The sequence below is a fragment of the Notolepis coatsorum genome (genome assembly GCF_963971535.1).
Source record: "Notolepis coatsorum genome assembly, chromosome: 6".
Taxonomy (NCBI): Eukaryota; Metazoa; Chordata; class Actinopteri; order Aulopiformes; family Paralepididae; genus Notolepis; species Notolepis coatsorum.
This window is the reverse complement of record NC_140170.1, coordinates 64307194-64328094: the sequence shown is the minus strand read 5'-3', so window position 1 is coordinate 64328094 and position 20901 is coordinate 64307194. Positions and strand designations below refer to the sequence as shown.

The 20901-nt window shown below is 44.2% G+C and overlaps 1 protein-coding gene across 2 annotated transcripts in view; it reads right to left on the bottom strand.

Moving 5' to 3' along the window:
- LOC311230106 (LIM domain and actin-binding protein 1-like) overlaps positions 1-20700 on the bottom strand; it is a 44954-nt gene extending 24254 nt beyond the window's left edge. The window contains exons 1-3 of one of the 2 annotated variants that reach the window (XM_084316265.1): positions 20654-20700; positions 20233-20312; positions 2060-2255 (exon numbers count right to left, since the gene is read on the bottom strand). In XM_084316265.1, coding sequence (XP_084172391.1) covers positions 2060-2172 — 113 coding nt within the window. In that variant the 5' untranslated portion in view covers positions 2173-2255; positions 20233-20312; positions 20654-20700. Of the gene's footprint in view, positions 1-2059; positions 2256-20004; positions 20026-20232; positions 20313-20653 lie in introns of those variants that run through there. The other variant, XM_084316266.1, reaches the window with a different exon arrangement.
- Between the last annotated feature and the right edge of the window lie 201 nt (positions 20701-20901).

The following is a 20901-nucleotide window of genomic DNA, read 5'->3' as shown; positions in this document are numbered from 1 at the left end:
CCTCTGGTGGGTCTCGGGCCGACCGCACTGCTCTGCAGGGCCTCGGGGCCACTGTGACGCTTCCTGACAGGATGCTCTTTATGGTGTACATGTGTAAAAGTTCTTTAGTGCCTGAAACGACTACAGCGCTAAGAGATTCCTTTCCTTTCCTATTGACCCCCTCGGGGAAATGTGTCATAGCAGCATGGGGGGAGGGGAGGTACAGGTATGGGCAGGGTAATAGTAGAAAGACATAAATATAGGCAATAAAATACACAGAATACACAAAGTGCAGGTGAAGGTCTGTACCCTGTGGCCTAACTGGCATGATATACGTCGTACATTGCATTGCTTCAGCTCAAATGTATCCCCTTGGCGTGTAGCTTTATGCCAAGCAAGCAGTGCAAAAATTTAACGTAGTGGCATGCAGTAATGCGCCTTTCATTTTCCGCCGCCCAGCGCCCAGGTCGCGCGGAAATAGGCTGTCTATTGCCATTCTCTTTGACAAACTCTAACCTTAACCAGCTCCTTAACAACGCCTAAACTTAACCGTTCTAACCTTAACCAACTCCGAAACCATGCCTAACCTTAACCATAGAAATTATATTGCCATTCTCTTTGACAAACTCTAACCTTAACCAGCTCCTTAACAGCGCCTAAACTTAACCGTTCTAACCTTAACCAACTCCGAAACAATGCCTAACCTTAACCTTAACCTTAACCATGCCTAACCTTAACCGGCGAAATAACCTTAACCGGCGAAATAATACACGTTAAAAAAAAATCACGTTAAAAAATATTTTCGATGGGATTCGAACTCGCCAGCAAACAAGCCATAGGATCCACAGCCATGTGTCCTTGCCAATTGAGCTATTGGTAGATACTGAATAAGGGGCGGTGACTTATATATATTGAGCTCCGCTCAAGGCGGGATCTCATGCGCATGCGCGGGCACCTCGCGCGAGCACGCCGGCGCACGCACGCACCTGAGCGAGCACGCCGCCGCCGGTGCACGCACGGTAGCATTTGTCTGAAAAGAAGGGCGCTTTACCGCACTAGCGTGCGGTGACGAATGCGGAAGCATTTTTGCACTGCTTGCTTGGCATTAACGTACAGGCATCCCCTTGCCCCACTTTGCCTTTTGTGTCTCTGTCTGTGTTTGCGTATTGTATGTTTGTTTTAGTTTTGCTGCCATTTTGGCCAGGTCTTGCTCGAAAAAGAGATCATTGATCTCAAGTGACTACCTGGTAAAATAAAGGTTAAATACACATTTTAAATACATTTGAGTCCAAGCAGGTTTTAGTGGGCCAACAGCCACAAATTCAGGTCACTCACTCACTCAGGGATGGTAGGTGGATGTTGTGTTCTTGGTGCGTTCCTAGCCCCCTAACGACAATGGCAGCCGTTGCTTTTTGCGCCTTAAGGCTTTCACTACCACACTACAGAAGGTTAACCCTTTACTATCACACTACAGACGGTTAACCCTTTACTATCACACTACAGACGGTTAACCTTTAGTTTGGTCCATCCATTAGTTTCATTCCTAAAATATACATGTAGGCCTACGATAGCCACTGGATGGGTGCACTCTAAAATACCACTAAGAATACCTACAAAACTACTTTTTGGTCATTGTTGAGCCAGATACTGGTGTATAAGTAACAATCAGTGCAAGGCATAATTTTTTTATTCATTCAAATGCACAACTAGGAGTTGCTAAACCTCGAAAAAGAATGAATGCATGTCTGTAGCACTTTTCTGGTACTAGGCCACAGCGCGCTTCACAAGGACATGACATACATACAGTACGTTTTCTACTAAAGAATCGAACCCCTAACCCTGCCAATGTTAGTGCCTTGCTCAGAGCAAGCACTCTACAAGTTGAGCCACACAGGAATCCCCAAGTACCACGAGCTCTGAGGCAATCTGATGTAACTAATTACTTTAATAAAAAGTAATTTAGATTACTTTTTAAAGGAGTAATAAGTAACTAATTACACTTCCTGAGTGACTTGCCCCAACACTGCTCACACTGTAGTCCTTGTTCGAGAGCTGAGTGCAGCGTGTGGGCGTGACTCACTTCGAGAAGCGTTCGGCGATGGCGTTGTTCTTCCCTCTGAGTGACAGCTCTCTTGCAGTGACACGTAAAGACTGCGACGCCCAGGACTTCCGGTTGAATGGACCGCCCTCCATCTCTGGCAGCTGCTAGACCCGATCAGCTGGTGTACACACACACACACACACACACACACATGCACACACACACCCACAGACACCTGTAGGGGTGGAAGAGGGACCCAAAGCCATTACTTAAATGTCAAGTAAACCTATAAAAGAAGGAAGGGCCATCACGTCACTGTGTGTAGCGTGTGAACGCACGATGGTGCCAAGTGTGGAAAGGTTCAGTTTGGCCGACATTGAGTTGAATGGGATCAGCCGTCTCCTATTGTAATAATTACAATGTCGTTTAAACAGGTTATTATTACCTAGGGTGTCAGAATCATCAGCAACTTATTACATTGTTAACTAGTATATTGGTTGATGTATATTTCCTCAGATAGCTTGTATATTTAGAATCTTAATACAGGCTTCAATAGAACCAAAGTCTGGCACCAAGTAGAGCATAGAGCGCTGTTATTGTGACGTGACGACCCTTCCTTCTTTTATAGTTTCCTTGTTAAATATACAGTAGGCTACAATGAAAACCGTTTTTTCAATCTCATTGCATTTTCTTTTTACAGAAGGCATTGATGTAACTTTACCAAACATTTTAGAATTTCAGATATCCAATCTGCTTCCTCTGAAATATTGTGTAATACACACAGGTTACTCTGATCTAGGCCGGTAAAGATATGGCTCCTAAAATGTCTAAACGGAAGTACAGGAAGTACCGGTTACAGGCTTTCCGGTTTCGACAAAACAATTATAGAAAACGTGTGCAGTGGCTCGTTTAAGCCACTGCAACGGCTTTGCCTGAAGAATTTACTACATGACCGGGACGTTCTAGCTTGTTTGCCGACAGGATTCGGGAAAAGTTTGGTCCGTTCGGAGGCAGCTTCCAGGGGAAGTACATGCAGCGGAAATTCTACCCCATACACACTTTCGGCCGTAGTGCTTTACCAGGCTTTATCTCACGGAGATAAAACTTGAAACGAGGTTACTCTGATTGGCCCCTCAGTCACATCTAGCTGCTCTGATTGGCCCCTCAGTCACATCTAGCTGCTCTGATTGGCCCCTCTGTCACATCTAGCTGCTCTGATTGGCCCATCTGTCACATCTAGCTGCTCTGATTGGCCCATCAGTCACATCTAGCTGAGTGAGAGGACATCTAGCAAAGAGGTTAACCCTTTCACTGCCGCACCACCAAACGGTTAACCCTTTCACTGCGACAATACACAGACGGTTAACCCTTTCACTGCCACACGACCCGTCGGTTGTGCGATAGTAAAGGGTTAACCTTCTGTCGTGTGGCAGTGAAAGGGTTAACATATAGGAAGAGGGATATCAGCTGTGAAAATGAATAAGAGGTGACGTCCTCCTCACTGACAACTCAACACATGTCATTAGTGAAGCTGACATATGCAATAAATATCAACTGCTTAAATATCATGAATGTCATTATTTTCTCAATTTGATCTAGCCAAATCATTAGCCTAGCTTACCCTTGTTAATACCCCAGTCAAAAAAGGTGAAATAACATCATCAGTATGCACCCAAAATATATACCCCTTACATATCCCTTACCTACTCTTACTAGTTACGCTGCTGGCCAGTACGACTTACGATTGTCGTTATACCTGTATTATCACTGTACATAATAATACTACAACTCTGTACATACATCTGATTAGCACTACAGTCAGTAGTACTATTTTATATATTGTATACCCAGTTTAATCACCTGTACATTGTACATTACTAATGCACTTTACTGTTACATTTGCACTCTGGTTGGATGCCAAATCTTTCGTTGTACTGTACTTGTGCTGTAGAATGACAATACATTTGAATGTAATCTAATCTATCTAAGCATTGTATTATTATGTGACGAGTGAAAGAGGGGTCACCAACTTGAAATCTTCCACCCCTAGTTTTTCAGCCACCTTGAACACATAACACACTGCTGCGTTGCGAAATTGGAGATAGATTAGCTGAATGTTGTCATCACAAAAGCTCTTTGTTTGTGCGGTTAACCAAGACTGTTTAGTCTTGAGAAAGGTGGCATGTGCCATTTATCAATGTGCAGCCTCTTCATTATTCAGTTAAAGGTGCACTATGCAGTTTCGGAGGAGGGGGGTTGGTTTGCAGAGATGTACTGTAATTCTTCAAATGATTCTATATATATTTTTAAGCCCCTCCCGTCTTGAACGTTGCTCGCATATGCCCCCCACTGGCCGGTTGTAGGGAGGATAGAAGCCTTGCATCCCCTCCGATACACGAGGAGGCAGTCTGTCATATCTTTTCAACTGCCAGCGCAACTCTCATTGGCGAGGTGTAACGTGTGGGAGACTCACACTACCCTCGCCATTTCCTGTCTCTGCTGTGCAGGCGTCCCAAACCGACCTGTAGGAGTCGCTGTCCACAACGTCCAGATTACCACCCATCGACTTCCACCCGCTAACTCTGCCAATTGAGTTAGTATGACGGCTGGCCCAAGCCGGAGGCAATGCCGACAGCCGGAGTCGAACCCGGTGTCTCTTGCGTTGGTGACGAGCGCAATGTCCGCTGCGCCACCCAGCCGCCTCAAATGATTCTATCTTGTGTTATCATAAATTCAAAATATATGTTTAGGCACTGGGAACCAAACGTAGGCCTAGAATATGTTTGTTAACAAAATTGCGGGCCCTGCCTTTGTAAACAACAACAGTGAAATAGTAACTTTTCAAGTAGCTTTCTAGCTTCAAACAGAGTTCCAGGGATCCAATCTTCCTCTGAGACAGTTTGTTTATTCAGTTATTGTATTTTATTTTTTTATTATTTTTTAAACAAACATATAAACAAACATGACAACACACGATAAGATATACAAGCATTAATTGTCAGGGCACATCCAATGAGATCACCTTTTAGTTAGTTGTTTTATATAAGATATACCCATAATACCTGTTATCTAAAAAAAAAAACCTACACACATATGCTCAGCTCGAACCCCCCCCTCCCGGACCCCACCTTGAGAAGTACCTCCACTATCCCTCGCACCTAACCAGACACTACCATTATAAGCTAGCTTTTATTCTCTCCACCACTTCTAACCACATTGACATTTTGGATTCATTGAGACCCAGAATTCTTGCTGTAGATATTTCATGGTAAATTACATAGAGATATGTAAGAAACCAAACTTTACGGCACATTTTTTCCGGTTGAAACCAGCGTGATGCGATCAGCTTTTTGGCTACTGTGATACCCGATAAAACCAATCTCTTTAGCTGTGGATTCACTGCAAACTCAAAAACATCATTCAACAGCAATACCGAGGGGTGTACAGGTATATTCCAAGATACGAGTTTTGATATTTGTTGGGTCACATCTTTCCAGAATGCCTTAACTGGTGAGCAGTCCCAATACATGTGCATAAATGTCCCTTCGTCCCCATTTGTACATTGGGTGCATTTGGAATCTTGTTTGAGCCCCATTCGGCACAGTCTTATAGGAGTCAAGTATGTCCTGTGAATATAGTTAAGATTGATTTGTTGATGATCCGGGTTCCTTGATGTAAGTCGGACATTTGCCCAGGCTCCTTGCCAATCAAAGTCATTTTCCAGGTCTGGTATATCCCTCCTCCAGACAGAGTCAAGTTGGAGGGTTTCATACGAGGACGTTAGTAATTGATGATAAAATTCTGAAACAAAACCTCTCGATGACTCTCTTGAGTAGAAGAATTTGTGGTATCTGTGGTGTTCAATTGGTCTGTCTAATGGAACACCGTGAGACTTCAAACATAGCTCTAACTGTTTGTGAAAAAGCCATGTGGACTTGGTGAGATTAAATTTTTTGCGTATTTCTTTATCACTACAAAAACCCTGTTTGTTAAAAACATCCCCTAATGAGTGTATGCCTTGCTCTTCCCATATAGGGAACCCCCCCCCCCACCTCCAATGTACAGCCCTCACCCAACCCCACCCCACCAACCTCCTCCAATGTACAGTTTCTACGCCAAATGTATATACACTCCTTTTCTGGACACTTTTGTATCACAAACAGTACTGTTTTTGCAAATCTGATATGTCATAAATGTATAGATGTAGCAGTACTGTCTATCTGTATGTCATGTATGTCATATATGTTATGATGAATTGAAAATGGGGGACCCTGGTGTAAACAAGACGAAAGTCTTTCTCTGGTCTGCATCCCCTTAACAATTGTATGTATTGAGATGTACTGTACTGTACCCATTCTGCAATCTGTTAATAAACTTTTCAATCAATCAATCAATGTTAACTGTTTATTCAGTTATGAAAATAATATACATCAGAAAATATCCACTTCTCTGGCTCTCAGAACGAGACAGTGCACCTTTAACCCTTTCACTACCACACTACAGAAGGTTAACCCTTTCACTACCACACTACAGAAGGTTAACCTTTCACTACCACACTACATAAGGTTAACCTTTCACTACCACACTACATAAGGTTAACCCTTTCACACTACAGAAGGTTAACCCTTTCACTACCACACTACAGAATGTTAACCCTTTCACTACCACACTACAGAAGGTTAACCCTTTCACTACCACGCTACAGAAGGTTAACCGTCTGTAGTGTGGCAGCGAAAGGGTTAACTGTTAACAGAATTCAGCTATAAGGCGACAATAATGTGGTCAAGAGGCATGGTTTCTATCTTGAGCCTTAACTGGCGTGGTTTATTATTCACATGGCAGAGCAGTAACACTACAGGTCTTCTCTCACTGAGAGACTGGGGGAAAGAGAAAGAAGTGGGAGGAGACACCTCTATTTATACTCGCCACCTGGTGGTGTTCCTGAATGTCTCCGCCTAGAGCCCCCTCTAGTGGAAACAGTTATATATGCAGTTAGACAGTTACTAACAATCATACACAGAACCTCTGCCTTCAACACTCCCACTTAGGGTTTAGCTTAGCATACTGGATAACTTCTTGGAAAAACATTTTTACAAAGGAAATAATATAATCCAAAAACATCAACAGGGTATGACAGTCAATACTTTCACATTAAACATGACCCTTGCAAATCCCTTCAATTTTAATTTGGAACAGGTTTCCTCATAGTGTCTGCTACTCTGTCGTCCGTTGGACAGTAAACCGGTGTCATTCTTTCTTCTCTGATGACAGATCTGATGAGATGATATTTTCTATATTGGCATGTTTACATCTATGTCGACACACTGGGTTCCTAGCAATCACAATGGTTCCCTGGTTGCCCTCATAAACAACAGTGTCCATAATTTTTAACTGATGTTGACAAAATGCCCCTCATCTTCAAAAACCACCTTATCTGGTATAGAGAATACATTCCAATTACCTATTACATATTAAACAATATACTCGTAATCTTATCTCCATCACTTCTAACAGTTGTTCTGGATAAATACACTCTTGTATGGTCATAGCTATAGAGCCGTATATTCGGCTTCACTAGTTGATAGTCCCATTGTGGGCTGCTTCTTTGTTTTCCCACAAAACCAGTGAGTTGTCTGTATTCAAACTCACACAATATCCTGTACCTTTAAGATAACAAAAAAAACATGTTTGGCTGTAATCCAAATGCTCCTCTATGGGGTCAGCCAAATGCTGTGACAATTCACTCTCTACAAACCATTGGTCAGGGCGGGTACACATTGTTAAATAAATGAGGCTACCCACAGCATCTCTGTACATTTTTCAGTTTCTGAGCATCCTCCTAATAGTCTAGTCTTTGATCACATGGTGTTTCCCTTGATCTACATTCTTACATGTCTAAACGTTTCAGGGTCTTTCCCACATAGTTACATCATTGAGAACATGGTAAGTCATCCACCTTTGTATTTAAACATGGGATCCATTTTTGTATTTAAACATGGTAAATCATCCACCTCTGTACTTAAACATGGAATACCCTCCTTCAGCATTTTAAGCAATTAGTCATGAACCGTACATTTGTATATGTCGTGGCCTTCAATTCCTCCTCCTGCATTTAAGCAGTTTGCTACGAACCATACATTTGTATATGTCGTGGTCTTCAATACCCTCCTGGATTGAATGCACCCATTTTCCTCCCACTGTCTGTCTGCCCTCTGGTAACTTGGTTGAATACACCCATTTCCCTCCCACTGTCTGTCTGCCCTCTGGTAACTTGGCTGGAGCAAAGGTGTGTTTGTCCTCTAGGGACCTCATCTCCTCATCCCTTGCTCTCTCCCATTTACTTGATTCGGGGGACAATGTGACCTCTTTAAAGGTCGGGGGTACCCCACTGACTACCCTGTAGCAGTAATCAACGGTGGTAAGTGTACTGTCATCCTTGTCACTCCCTCTCCGGGCATAGTCTGTCAGATACTTTGGGGGTTTGTGTTCCCTTGAGGGATACCTCCCACTGCTTGGGGCACTTGACGTCACCCTCGGGTGCTCCTTGTCATCGCCCTCTGGGGGTAGCTGACTGTCTGCCTGCATGGCCGTACTAAGTACACTGGGCTGATGTGTCTCTGTTTCTACACACCTTGCTCTGGAGTCCAGCTCTGGCTCCTCTGTCTGTGTCTCGCTCTCACATGTTGTCTTTGTTTCTACACACCTTACTCTGGAGTCCAGCTCTGGCTCCTCTGTCTGTGTCTCGCTCTCACATGTTGTCTTTGTGACAAACTTGACTCGCATGTGTTTCTGCACTCTCCCTCTACCGGGATGATAAACTAGGAAAGCGGGGATTCCCTTGTCGTACCCTACAAAGAGTCCTTTTACACATCTGGACTCGGGCTTTCCCCTGTCATGCAGGTACGCATAACACACTGATCCAAATCGGTGCATTCTGGCTAGATTACACTTCTTTCCTGTCAGTGCTGTATACGGGGTGGTGCCCGAGTGCTTATTAAAGCACCCGTTTCTGGTGTAAGCGGCTTCTTGCACCGCATAATGCCATAGGCTCTTGGGTAAGTTACTATCTACTAGCTTACACCTAGCCATTTCGAAAAGGGTCCGCCATTCCCTCTCTGCCACTCCGTTCTGGTGTGGGGGATATGGACGTGACGTCTCGTGTCTTATCTTGTACCTTCTCAACAGTGATTTGAACTCTCTGTTTGTGAACTCGGTTTCGTTGTCTGATCTCAAGCATCCTACGTTACCATAAGGGGCTACGTCTGCCAGGAATATCTTTGTGGCCTGGAGTGTGTCACTCTTTGCTTTGAGAAAGTAAACAAACACTGCTCCTGTGCACACATCTGTAAAAGACTGTACATATCTAAAGCCTCCTATGGACTTGTTGCTTACTGGACCGGCTAGATCCGTGTTAACTAATGCAAGTGGTACCTTTTTCTGTGGGATTTCTGTTTCTCAGTTGAGGAAACTTCCCCGTTTTGCACACTACACATTCTTTATCAAGTCTACGCTTTTCAGCTTCAATGTGCATGCCTTCTGTCACTGCTTGCAGTTTCAGTAAATCCTCGTAATTACAATGACCCATAATCTCATGCCATGTCTGAATATCGTGGCTGACAGTTACTTTACACATATCATTGTCACCATTACACTTGTCATTGTCATTACACTCTGTTTGCAGGTAATACACTCTCTTGTACATCTTTATGTCAAACCGTGTACCGTCAGGTTCTACAAGAAAATGTTTACCGTACTTTTCGCAATGTTTAATTACCATAATGTAAGGGTTCGTGCACAGAGGGGATTGTCGGGAAAGAGATGGCTGTTTGAGGAATCTCCCATTTATTAACATTTTTGTTTAAACAGTAACGGTAGCTAGGTACTAACGATAGCTACTTAGCCAACACTAGGTAGCTACTAACGTTAGCTCACGGAACGATAGCTACTTAACCAACACTAGGTAGCTACTAACGTTAGCTCACGGAACGATAGAGCCAACACTAGGTAGCTACTAACGTTAGCTCACGGAACGATAGAGCCAACACTAGGTAGCTACTAACGTTAGCTCACGGAACGATAGAGCCAACACTAGGTAGCTACTAACGTTAGCTCACGGAACAATAGAGCCAACACTAGGTAGCTACTAACGTTAGCTCACGGAACGATAGAGCCAACACTAGGTAGCTACTAACGTTAGCTCACGGAACAATAGAGCCAACACTAGGTAGCTACTAACGTTAGCTCACGGAACGATAGCTACTTAGCCAACACTAGCCAACTACTGCGAAATCGAATGCCAAACTGATGATATCAGACGTTGATATCAGGAGCTATCAGTAGCTAGCCAGCTAGATAACATTAGACAATGCCTCATGTATTAAACTAAAGTGAATAGTCGACTGGGTCATTTTGTTTAATGCTTCAGTTATGTTGAAAGAGGAGCTGCTCATGCACTCGACTGTGAGGGGGAGGAGGAGGGCTCGACTGTGAGGGGGAGGAGGAGGGGCAAGGCGTGCACTGCTGCAGCAGATTTACGAGTCTGATCTGACGGTCACAGAGCTGAGGGAGCGAGCCCAGTTAGCTGTAAAAATCCATAGATTAGCCGCACCGTTATATAAGCCGCAGGGTCGAAAAATGGGGGGAAAAGCCGCGGCTTATAGTCCGAAAAGTACGGTACCTTTATCGAAGAATACCTCGGCACCGCTTGCAGTAGCAGCTCTTACAGAGAATAGTCCTTGTGGGAACGATGGTACGTAGAGAGCGTTCTTTAACGTCACCGTATACTGGTGCCCCCCACTGTCCGTGAGGCATACCTGTGCGTCTCCTCTCTCTTGCGCCAACCCGTAGGTGCGCTTCCCGTCTGCCCGCTTCATGCTGAGCCTCTCCGGGTGGAAAGTGTTGTCAAAATTCTTGAACCGACTCCTGTCGTTGATGACATGGGACGACGCACATGTGTCCACGATCAGTCCCCTCCTCTGGGCCCGCTGCAGCTGTGCCGGCCCGGCGATGCACGCTGTCCGCGCCCCAAAAGCGTAGTCTTCTTGTCCCGTTATTCTCCGGGCGTCGTCTCGATCCGTCTCACGTCGACCGTCGCTGCCATCGTGTCCGCTACTGTCATCTCGTTCACAGCCGCTATCTTGTCCGTAGCCGCCGTCTTGTCCGCAGCCACCATCTTATCCGGAGCCGCCATTTTGTCCGTGGCCGCCGTCTCGTCCATGACCGCCGTCTTGCCCATGCGCGTATTGCGCGCTCTGGTCGTGTTTCTTCATGCACGCTGTCTGTGTGCCCCGTGGATTTGCAGAAGCTACACCAGACAGTCTTTGTGCAGTCGCTTCTCCGATGGCCTTTCTCTCCGCATCGCCAACACGCCAGTTCCGTCGTGGTCCTGGTCCTCTCCCTTGGCGTCGCCTCCGCGGCGGCTGGGTGGGTATCTTCTGAGGCCTCGAAGTTCCTTAACTTAGCCTTGAACTGTCCCAATGTCATGTCCGTTGAACCGTGTGTTACCAGGAGTGTGAACAGTTTGTACAGCTCCGGTAGTCCTCTCATCATCATCGCCATCATTAGCCCATCGCTTGGTGCTTCTCCAGCACTCCTCAATGGCGTCGTGATCTGCTCCGCTCTGTTGACGTTTTCGGTCACAGTCTCGGTGGGCCCCTTCCTCAGGGCCGTTAGTGCTCTGTAGAGGGCCACGACTCTGGGTCTTCCTCGCCCAATGTAATGCTCTCTCAACACCTCCAGGCTTTCTCGGCCTCGGTTTTTAGTGTCGCGGAATATCAGCCCCAGGCTGGTGTCGTTGAGCAGCGGCGCTAACTCACAGTACGCGTCTGCGTTACACTGGTCGTCCAGGGCTTGCTTTTCCGCCGTCAGTTCTCCCGTGGGGGCTGCCAGGATCGTCTCCTTCAGCCCTGCACCGTGCATGCAGCATAGCATGCGCTCTTCCCAGAGCTCATAGTCCTCTGCTTTTCCATTGAATGATGGCAATTTATCTCTTCTCTTGTTTTCCATCCTCTTCGTTAGTGGTATGCTTAGCTTTAGCTCTTGTTGGCCTAGCGTCTAGCCACGCGGTGCTCCCGGCGCTAACCTAGCCTATACTTTAGCTATGCTTGCTACAGTACCCTTATTATTTCGCCCCGGCGTTATCTGGGCCCATAACCTGTTAACAGAATTCGGCTATAGGGCGACAATAATGTGGTCAAGAGGCATGGTTTCTATCTTGAGCCTTAACTGGCGTGGTTTATTATTCACATGGCAGAGCAGTAACACTACAGGTCTTCTCTCATCGAGAGACTGGGGGAAAGAGAAAGAAGTGGGAGGAGACACCTCTATTTATACTCGCCACCTGGTGGTGTTCCTGAGTGTCTCCGCCTAGAGCGCCCTCTAGTGGAAACAGTTATATATGCAGTTAGACAGTTACTAACAATCCTACACAGAACCTCTGCCTTCAACAACCTTCTGTAGTGTGGTTGTGAAAGGGTTAACCCGTTGTCGTGTGGCAGTGAAAGGGTTAAACTGCTCTTGCGTTGCACGGACACTTCCCAAATAGACGGGGCGGTGGGAGACTGATGTCGGGAGTTGAGCTTGGTGCCAAATATTGTCTTGTGTATGTACACAAAGAGAGCCTGTCTGCCTTCTGCTATGAGGTCACCGATCTCCCAGCCAATCACCTGCTCAGTGCAAAAGTCACGCACAGTCACACACACACACACACACACACACACACACAGACACAAACACAACACATACCCGAGCCTGTTGATCGGCTGGGCAAGTTCAAACTCACAGCGCCTGTCCACGAGATGACAACATATGATGATGAGCGGCTAAATTGTAGTGATGGTGAATTATGTCTCTTTGAAGGGAGCTGGATCTTTTGGCTCTGTTCCCTTCCAAGAACCGTTCAAAATAACGGCTCATCGTTAAAGTATTTTTTTATTAGGATAATGATTTGGATCAGATTCAAACTAGTAGATAGTTAAAGCCCCTGGACACAAAGCCTCAAACCGTTAAAATGAATATGATATCCAACAGAGTGTGATATTAAGCGTCCACCAAAGATTGAATGATATATATATATAATAAGATATATAAAATAAGGTGACAAGATTAAGATTAAGGTGACGTCAGACTCGGGGACAGTCCCTTAATCAAGTCATCTGTCCTCGACCATATCCTGTCCCCCAAAACATCACAAATTCGTTTTAAAATGTTGCACTTGAAATGAGAGAGAGAATGATACAATGTTGCAGTTTTGGTAATTCCATCCTGAAATGTGTTACGGCTGACACCAAGTATGACCTTTGTTCGTACCAAAGAACCGTTCAAAAGAACCGAATCATTTGCAAATGTCACATCACTACTAAAGTCGTGGTTAATCGGAGCGCATCATCATTCTGGCTGCCGGTGGATAAGTGGCGATGGGCGATATTTTACACAAGACCAGACCGGAGAGTGGCACAGAGCCATGGCGACGGATCTTAACCCTTCTGTAGTGTGATTGTGAAAGGGTTAACCCTTTGTCGTGTGGCAGTGAGTGAAGGGGTTGATTGATTGATTGATTGAAAAGTTTATTAACAGATTGCAGAATGGGTACAGTACAGTACATCTCAATACATACAATTGTTAAGGGGATGCAGACCAGAGAAAGACTTTCGTCTTGTTTCCACCAGGGTCCCCCATTTTCAATTCATCATAACATATATGACATACATGACATACAGATAGACAGTACTGCTACATCTATACATTTATGACATATCAGATTTGCAAATACAGTACTGTTTGTGATACAAAAGTGTCCAGAAAAGGAGTGTATATACATTTGGCGTAGAAACTGTACATTGGAGGAGGTTGGTGGGGTGGGGTTGGGTGGGTTGGGTGAGGGCTGTACATTGGAGGTGGGGGGGGGGGGGGGGGGTTGGGTAGGGGACACACACACATTTTACACTGTACATTGGAATATTGACAAAGCCTTACTTGGTCATTTACTGTACAACTAGGTTAGGACATTTGTAGGGGCCAGTTTCGAATTGCAGTCTCACGTAGGTGTTTTTTGAGAGTGTTTTAGAAGGTGGGTAGTGATTCACATTCCTTTACAGCTTTAGGCAGGGCGTTCCACATTGATGTGGCATAATTGCGAAACGTGTTTAGTCCCTTGTTTGAGCCGAATCTGGGTTTTACATGATTTGTGGAGCTCCCTCTGGTGTTGTGATCGTGGTATTCACTGACCTTTGGGAAGTATTTTGACATGTACATGGGTACCTTGGTCGCGTAGTGTATCTTGTAGACCAGGCCCATTGCAAGTTGCTGTACTCTGTCGTCTACTCTAAGCCATCCTAGGTTGTCAAAGTGGGCAGGGGTGAGGTGGGTTCTAGGAGTCAGGTCAAGTAGTAGTCTGACTAGCTTGTTTTGAGATGTTTGTAATTTGTTTTTTAGTGCCTTTGAGGTGCTTTGGTACCATGAGGTGCAAGCATAGTCGTAGTACCCTTGAATGAGTGCTCCTGCTAGAGTCTTCAGGGTATTCTTGTTCACCAGAGAGGAGATCCGGTACAAGAATCGCGTTCGTTGGTTGACTTTTTTTTATTACATTGGATGCCATTTTGTCACAGGAAAGATTAGCCTCTAGGATGGAACCCAGGTAGGTAATTTCATCTTTCCTTGTGATAATATTGTCACCCACTGTAACCGAGAAGCCGTCGGTCTTGCTGAGTTTGTTATTTGAGCCGAAGAGAATGGACTCTGTTTTGCCCATGTGTAATGATAGTTTGTTGTCGGCGAGCCATATGCAGATTTTGCCTAGTTCCGAGCTGAGGGCTTTTTCAACCTGTAACTTGTTCTTGTCAGAGACCAGCAGGGCTGAGTCGTCCGCAAACAGGAACAAGTTGCAGTCACAAGCTGACGACATGTCATTTGCATAAATTAGGAATAGTAGCGGTCCTAGTATGCTTCCTTGTGGAACACCACAGCTCACTGTGAGGGGGGGGGATAGGGTACCGTTTACTTCCACCATCTGTTCCCTCCCCTCCAGGTAGGATTGTATCCAGCTCACTGATAAACTATCAAAACCAATTGCTTTTAGCTTGTCAATCAGAATGGTGTGATTGACAGTGTCGAAGGCCTTTTGTAGGTCCAGCATGACCATGCCGCAGTATTTGCCCGCGTCCACCTCTTGTTTGATGTGGTCGTTCAAGTAGAGAAGGCATGTGTCAGTGGAGTGGGATGTTCTGAAGCCAGATTGGAATTCGTAGATTAGATTTTTTTCCGCGAGGTACTTTTCGATCTGTTCGTATACTATTTTTTCCATGACTTTCGAGATGGATGTAAGGATAGAAACAGGGCGGTAGTTACCCGGGTCTAATTTGCTGCCCTTTTTGTGCAGGGGTGTTACTCTCGCAATTTTGAAGTCCTTGGGGACGTGTCCCTGTTTTATGGAGAGGTTTATTATGTGTGTGATGACTGGGGTGATGGCTGCTGCTGAGTCTCTGAGGAATTTGGAGGGGATGTTGTCATGGCCAGTGGCCTTGTTTGGTTGGTTAACCTTCTGTATTGTCTCAGTGAAAGGGTTAACCATTTGGTAGTGTGGCAGTGAAAGGGTTAATACACAAAAACACTCACACACCAGAAATCATTGCCGTCTGAGTATGATAGACTCATACCTAAACGAGCACTTGAGACAAAATGATAAGCCTCCCAGTCTCTCGCACACCGGGACCTTCTGAGGTGTGCGTGACGCCGTTTGACAGGGCTGCGAGGCCCTCCATGTGTACACATTACGTTACCTTATAGCCATCAATTATTTGACGATGAATCAGAATTACCGTGCTTTAATGATATGTAGTTCCACGTAACTGGAAGGTTCGTTCAACAGTGATTTGTTTGGAAATGTAGTCATTGAGGTGCAGGCATTACATCATCCCAGGTAAGATAATAGCCTACCGGCGCGGACTTTGGACAGGACTGAATGTCAACACGGCCCTGCTCCACTATTGACTGAGAGTTTAGTAGGAATAACTCATACATGCATGAATGAATGAATGCAAGTTTCCTTTTGTGAGAGACACCACATTGATTTATCATGTAGATCGTATTTGACGTGTTTCTGCCCTTAACACTGATTTCACATTTATTTACTTAGCATGTATTATTTAACCAGGTAGGCCAGATAAGAACACACTGTTTACAGGCTGGCTAGAGGCAACATGGCCTCTTGGTGGGTAGGGGGTGGGATTAAAATGAATCTTTTCACTATAAAGTGAAGTTTATATCGCAGTATGATAGCCAATTACTATAATAATAATAATATATTAATATATATATACTGTATATATACTATATATTGATTTTTCGCTCTTTTATTTTTATTAAATCAATCTCCTTTCAAATAGGCCAAGTTTTTGTCATTAATGATAATTGCAATACTGAGACAATAAGAAAGAGAAAAAAGATAATTATACCATTATCATTATATTAAGAAAATTGAAGGCTGGCATCTGTAAATGCAGATATAAGTACTTCATTCTTATTTTATTATCATTATTATTGTTATTATCATTATTTTCTTTCCAATTAAATGAAAATCAGAAAATAAGTGGTATTTGATGGAAAATATGAAAGTCAATGCTTGAAGGAAAATGGACTTCGGAAATCAGTTTTTTATTTACTGTTCTGTAAAAGTCTTGTCGAATGTAATGTTTTATGTTTTGTGTGGACCCCAGGAAGACTAGTTGTTGTCATGCAACAGCTAATGGGGATCCTAATAAACTCAAACTCTAATGGGCTTCGATCTACCAGGTAGCTTAGCTAGTCAAACACACAAACACTGGTTGATGTTACTAGCTAGCTACAGTAGCAAACGTCAGCTAACCGCTAGCTAACATAAAGAGTGGCCTGTAATTCAAAGCAGCGGAAATGAAGAGAAGGTGATGATTATAAATGTGTTTTATTGTATTGAGTGGTAGAAGTAAAGACATGTCTAGTACTGTATTGTACCCATTCTGCAATCTGTTAATAACATTTTCAATCAATCAATCAATCAATCAATCAATCTAACATATCCTTTGTTTGAACAACTTACTGGAAAGGTCTGCCACCAATGACAGACTCGGTAGCGCTGATATTTACACACTCACTCAGCCTACCTGCATCATGCGCCACTGACTGCTGGGGGTGGGAGGCAGTTGATCAAACCATTGTGAGGGAAATGCGGGGGGGGGGGGGGGGGGGGGGTCACAATCTTTGGAAACTTAAAAACTCGCTATTAAGTGTCTATAATCAGCACAAGTTCTTTCATTGCGTATTATTAATTTGATTGAAATTACATAGTTATGTTTACAGTGATATATTGGGGGGGACATGTCATATTTTTCATATGATCAAAAAGTGGGGGGTGCAAAACCACACGTTTGCTCCCCCAAGTTCAATTGTGGGGATGCACCTGCTCCGTTTGCTCCATTGCTCAGCGCCCGTACAAGTATAGTAGCATAATAGTAAAAGACAGTATTTAAATATAAAATATGCCCTGACATGGTTAGGGCAGGGTTACGTTTTGGTTGACCGATTAGCAAGTAACGTTTCACTTTTCCACTGCTTGTTTAGCTAATGTTAGGGGTTGGTTGTTGTGTAATTATCAAAAGGATGGGCTTTGGGGTGGGGTGGGGGGGATACACTATACTTACTATTCAATTACTTAAATCATAGCCTGTAAAATGTAGGAAGCATCGACCACTTTCCTCAGGAAATAGTGCAGTCATTAGCATCACAGGGACTAGAAGCACAGGACGTTTTGATCACCGGTCCATATTGTTACAAATATATGAATCAGGCGTGAGCAGTGATACAGAAAAAACTATATATTCAAAACCGACAAATTACAACAACTGGCTCAATGAATACATACATGGGGGGCAACTAGTATAACTATATGACATTGACAACGGCAGTAGCAGTGGCAACAACGACACGTTTTTATTTGTGTACTGTAGCAGTTTCTTAAACTCAAAGCACTTAAAATATGGTATGTGATGAATTGAAAATGGGGGACCCTGGTGTAAACAAGATGAAAGTCTTTCTCTGGTCTGCATCCCCTTAACAATTGTGTGTATTGAGCTGTACTGTATTGTACCCATTCTGCAATCTGTTAATAAAGTTTTCAATCAATCAATCAATCAATCAATCAATCAAAATATAGTATTTGTTAATTGTAAAGAGAAAACCCACCCACACCAAATCAGCAAGAGCAAAATGGAGGAAATAAAGACGGTACAGTGGGATACTGTACATTTAAAGCATATCTGAACAGTTTTTATTAAGTGCTGTTTTAACCTTAACAGTGTGGGCATAACAGCAGGAAGCCATTATCTCCAAGGGTGCAGAGTTTACTGTTAAGAGCAATAAATAAAGGGACACCTCACTCAGGAAACGGGCGGGGCAGCAGGGTGGGGTCCAGCGTGGGCAAAGCCAGAGGAGACTCCGGAGAGGGGAAACTACTTTGAAGTCAATCCTCTGGTGGTTTTGGAGTATGCGGTGATGTGAGCAGCAGACCTGCTGCAGGTTTGTATACACTGCAGCCTACCGAGTCTGTTTCACAAAATATACCCAGAGAAATCGAGCACAAAGATAATTCCATTTAAATCTAAAAATCACTGAGTGACCATTTGTCTCGGCAGAGTATGAATTTCATAGGGGCAATGCTTATCATGCTCCCACACACAACAGAAACAGTATGCACCCAACAGAAACTGTGTTCGACATGAAGCAGGCTGACCTTTCACCTTCACTCTCAGCCAAGCTCTCCATAACAACGCGTAACCACAACAAACCCACATATGGTGCATAAAAAAAGGGAGGTTGTGTAACGCATGGCTGACTGTGGGGTAAGGGCGTACGAGCCCTGTCTTAATGAAAGCAAGACGTCCAGAAAGTCAACTGCTTATGATCATTCTTTTGGTGTCTTCTGTTTACTTTTATTCATATTTTATATTCATATTCAGTTTCTTTATTGCCTATATTTATTGTCTTCCTATTACCCCGCCCATACCTGTACCCCCTCCGGTGTGCCTCCATGACACCTGCATTTCCCCAAGGGGATCAATAAAGGAATATCTTCAGGGTATAAACAACTGAAAAACCATCTCAAAACACTCTTCAGTGCAAGTAGCCGTATATTATTTTCATGACCTGTGACTCGGCAGCAGATGACACAGACTTGGAGAGACTTGTGAGTTAACTTATCACTGAAGAAGCTGTTGCACACTACCTTTTATCTCACCAAGCATCCTCACTCACTCACTCACTCACTCACTCACTCACTCACTCACTCACTCACTCACTCACTCACTCACTCACACTGAACATTCTATTGATGATGTCACAATAGACTTGCAGAAGAGAAAGAAGTGAACAGGTTAAACCCAGAATGTACAGTATGTGCCAGCTCTTCTCTAATAGGCCACTTGTCCTCAATATTGATCCATTTCAATTGTCACTAAGTGCAGTCGGCGCTCAAAACTCTAAAGCCAAATATCTAAACATCCGTTCCAACAACTCGATTATGTGTCGGTCTTCACACGTTCGAAAACCTGGAAGGAAGGAAACCTAAATGTCTCAGCCTACTCATGATGTCACATTGAAACAATACACTGTCTTCACAAAGTGACATACTGTACATAGTTACCCGGTAGTCGTCGTCCCCCATAATAGAACTCATACTAGACTACTCCACCGTGCCATACAGGTATGACTGAACAGACGAGACCCGAGGCTGTGATCCTTGTATGTATGCATACAGTGTTGTCCCCCCCACACACACACCCAGATTGTCTGATAAAACTCCGAGCCCTTGGGGGTAAAAAGAACATATAGTGACTACAAAGACATCAATCTTTAACTTTGTAATAGCCTACCCAGCCATGTGGCCAAAGTTCTATTTAGTTTAGCGTATTTGGCAACTGTACAGGTGCACTACTGAACTAATGAAAGAGTCATATTACCAGGGAAAAAGGTATGGGTTCTTCTAGTCCTATACTCCAGACAAAGATGGTGAGTTGAACAGTAGGCGTGAGAGCAATGCTCTCGCATGGAGAGGCAATTCAACCCCCCAACCTATGCACACCTTTTAAAAAATGACTCGGTTTTTTTAGAGAGTCTCCCCACAATGAATAGTTTTGTTACATTCGGTTGAATCCCCCCCCCCTGCCCATTTAGGTCTGTTCTCTTACCTTTGAGCCCTTCCGATGATGAGTCACTCCTCTTGTGAAACCTGGAGACACCTGACACTTATTGCAAGTGAGACCCTGTCCTATGGAGTGAGAGAGGTGGAGTGAGCAGAAAGGTGTCATGGGAGTGGAAGAGGCGGGTCATGTGACTTTCTGCACCAATGACCTTAAAGTATTACGTTTCCCTTACCTGGTGCATTGTGTGTGTGTGTGTGTGCGTGTGTGTGTGTGTGTGTGTGTGTGTGTGTGTGTGTGTATACAAATGTGAAAGTGTGTGTGTGTGTGCATGTGTTGTATGCATGTTTTCCCCACCAAATTGTTCTCTAAACTACTGGAAATGTCAACAAACGACAACAAGCACCCACTGATATTTATCAGGGATTCCAAGGTGGCCACTTATATATATATATATTTCAATACCTACTCAGAAGAAAAGAGGTGAGGAGGGGCATCCTGGTAGCTCACCACGATAGGGCGCATGCCATGTAATCGCAACGTCCTCGGTTCGAATCCGGCCGAAGACCCTTGTTGTGTGTCGTTCCCCCGTCTCTCCATCCTCGATTTCCTGTCACTCGCTTCCTGTCTAATGAAGCAGAAATGCCTTTAAAAAAAAAAGAGAAGCAGAGGAACGGGACAGAGGGAGAGAGGGAGAAATAGACATGTGAGAGGCTT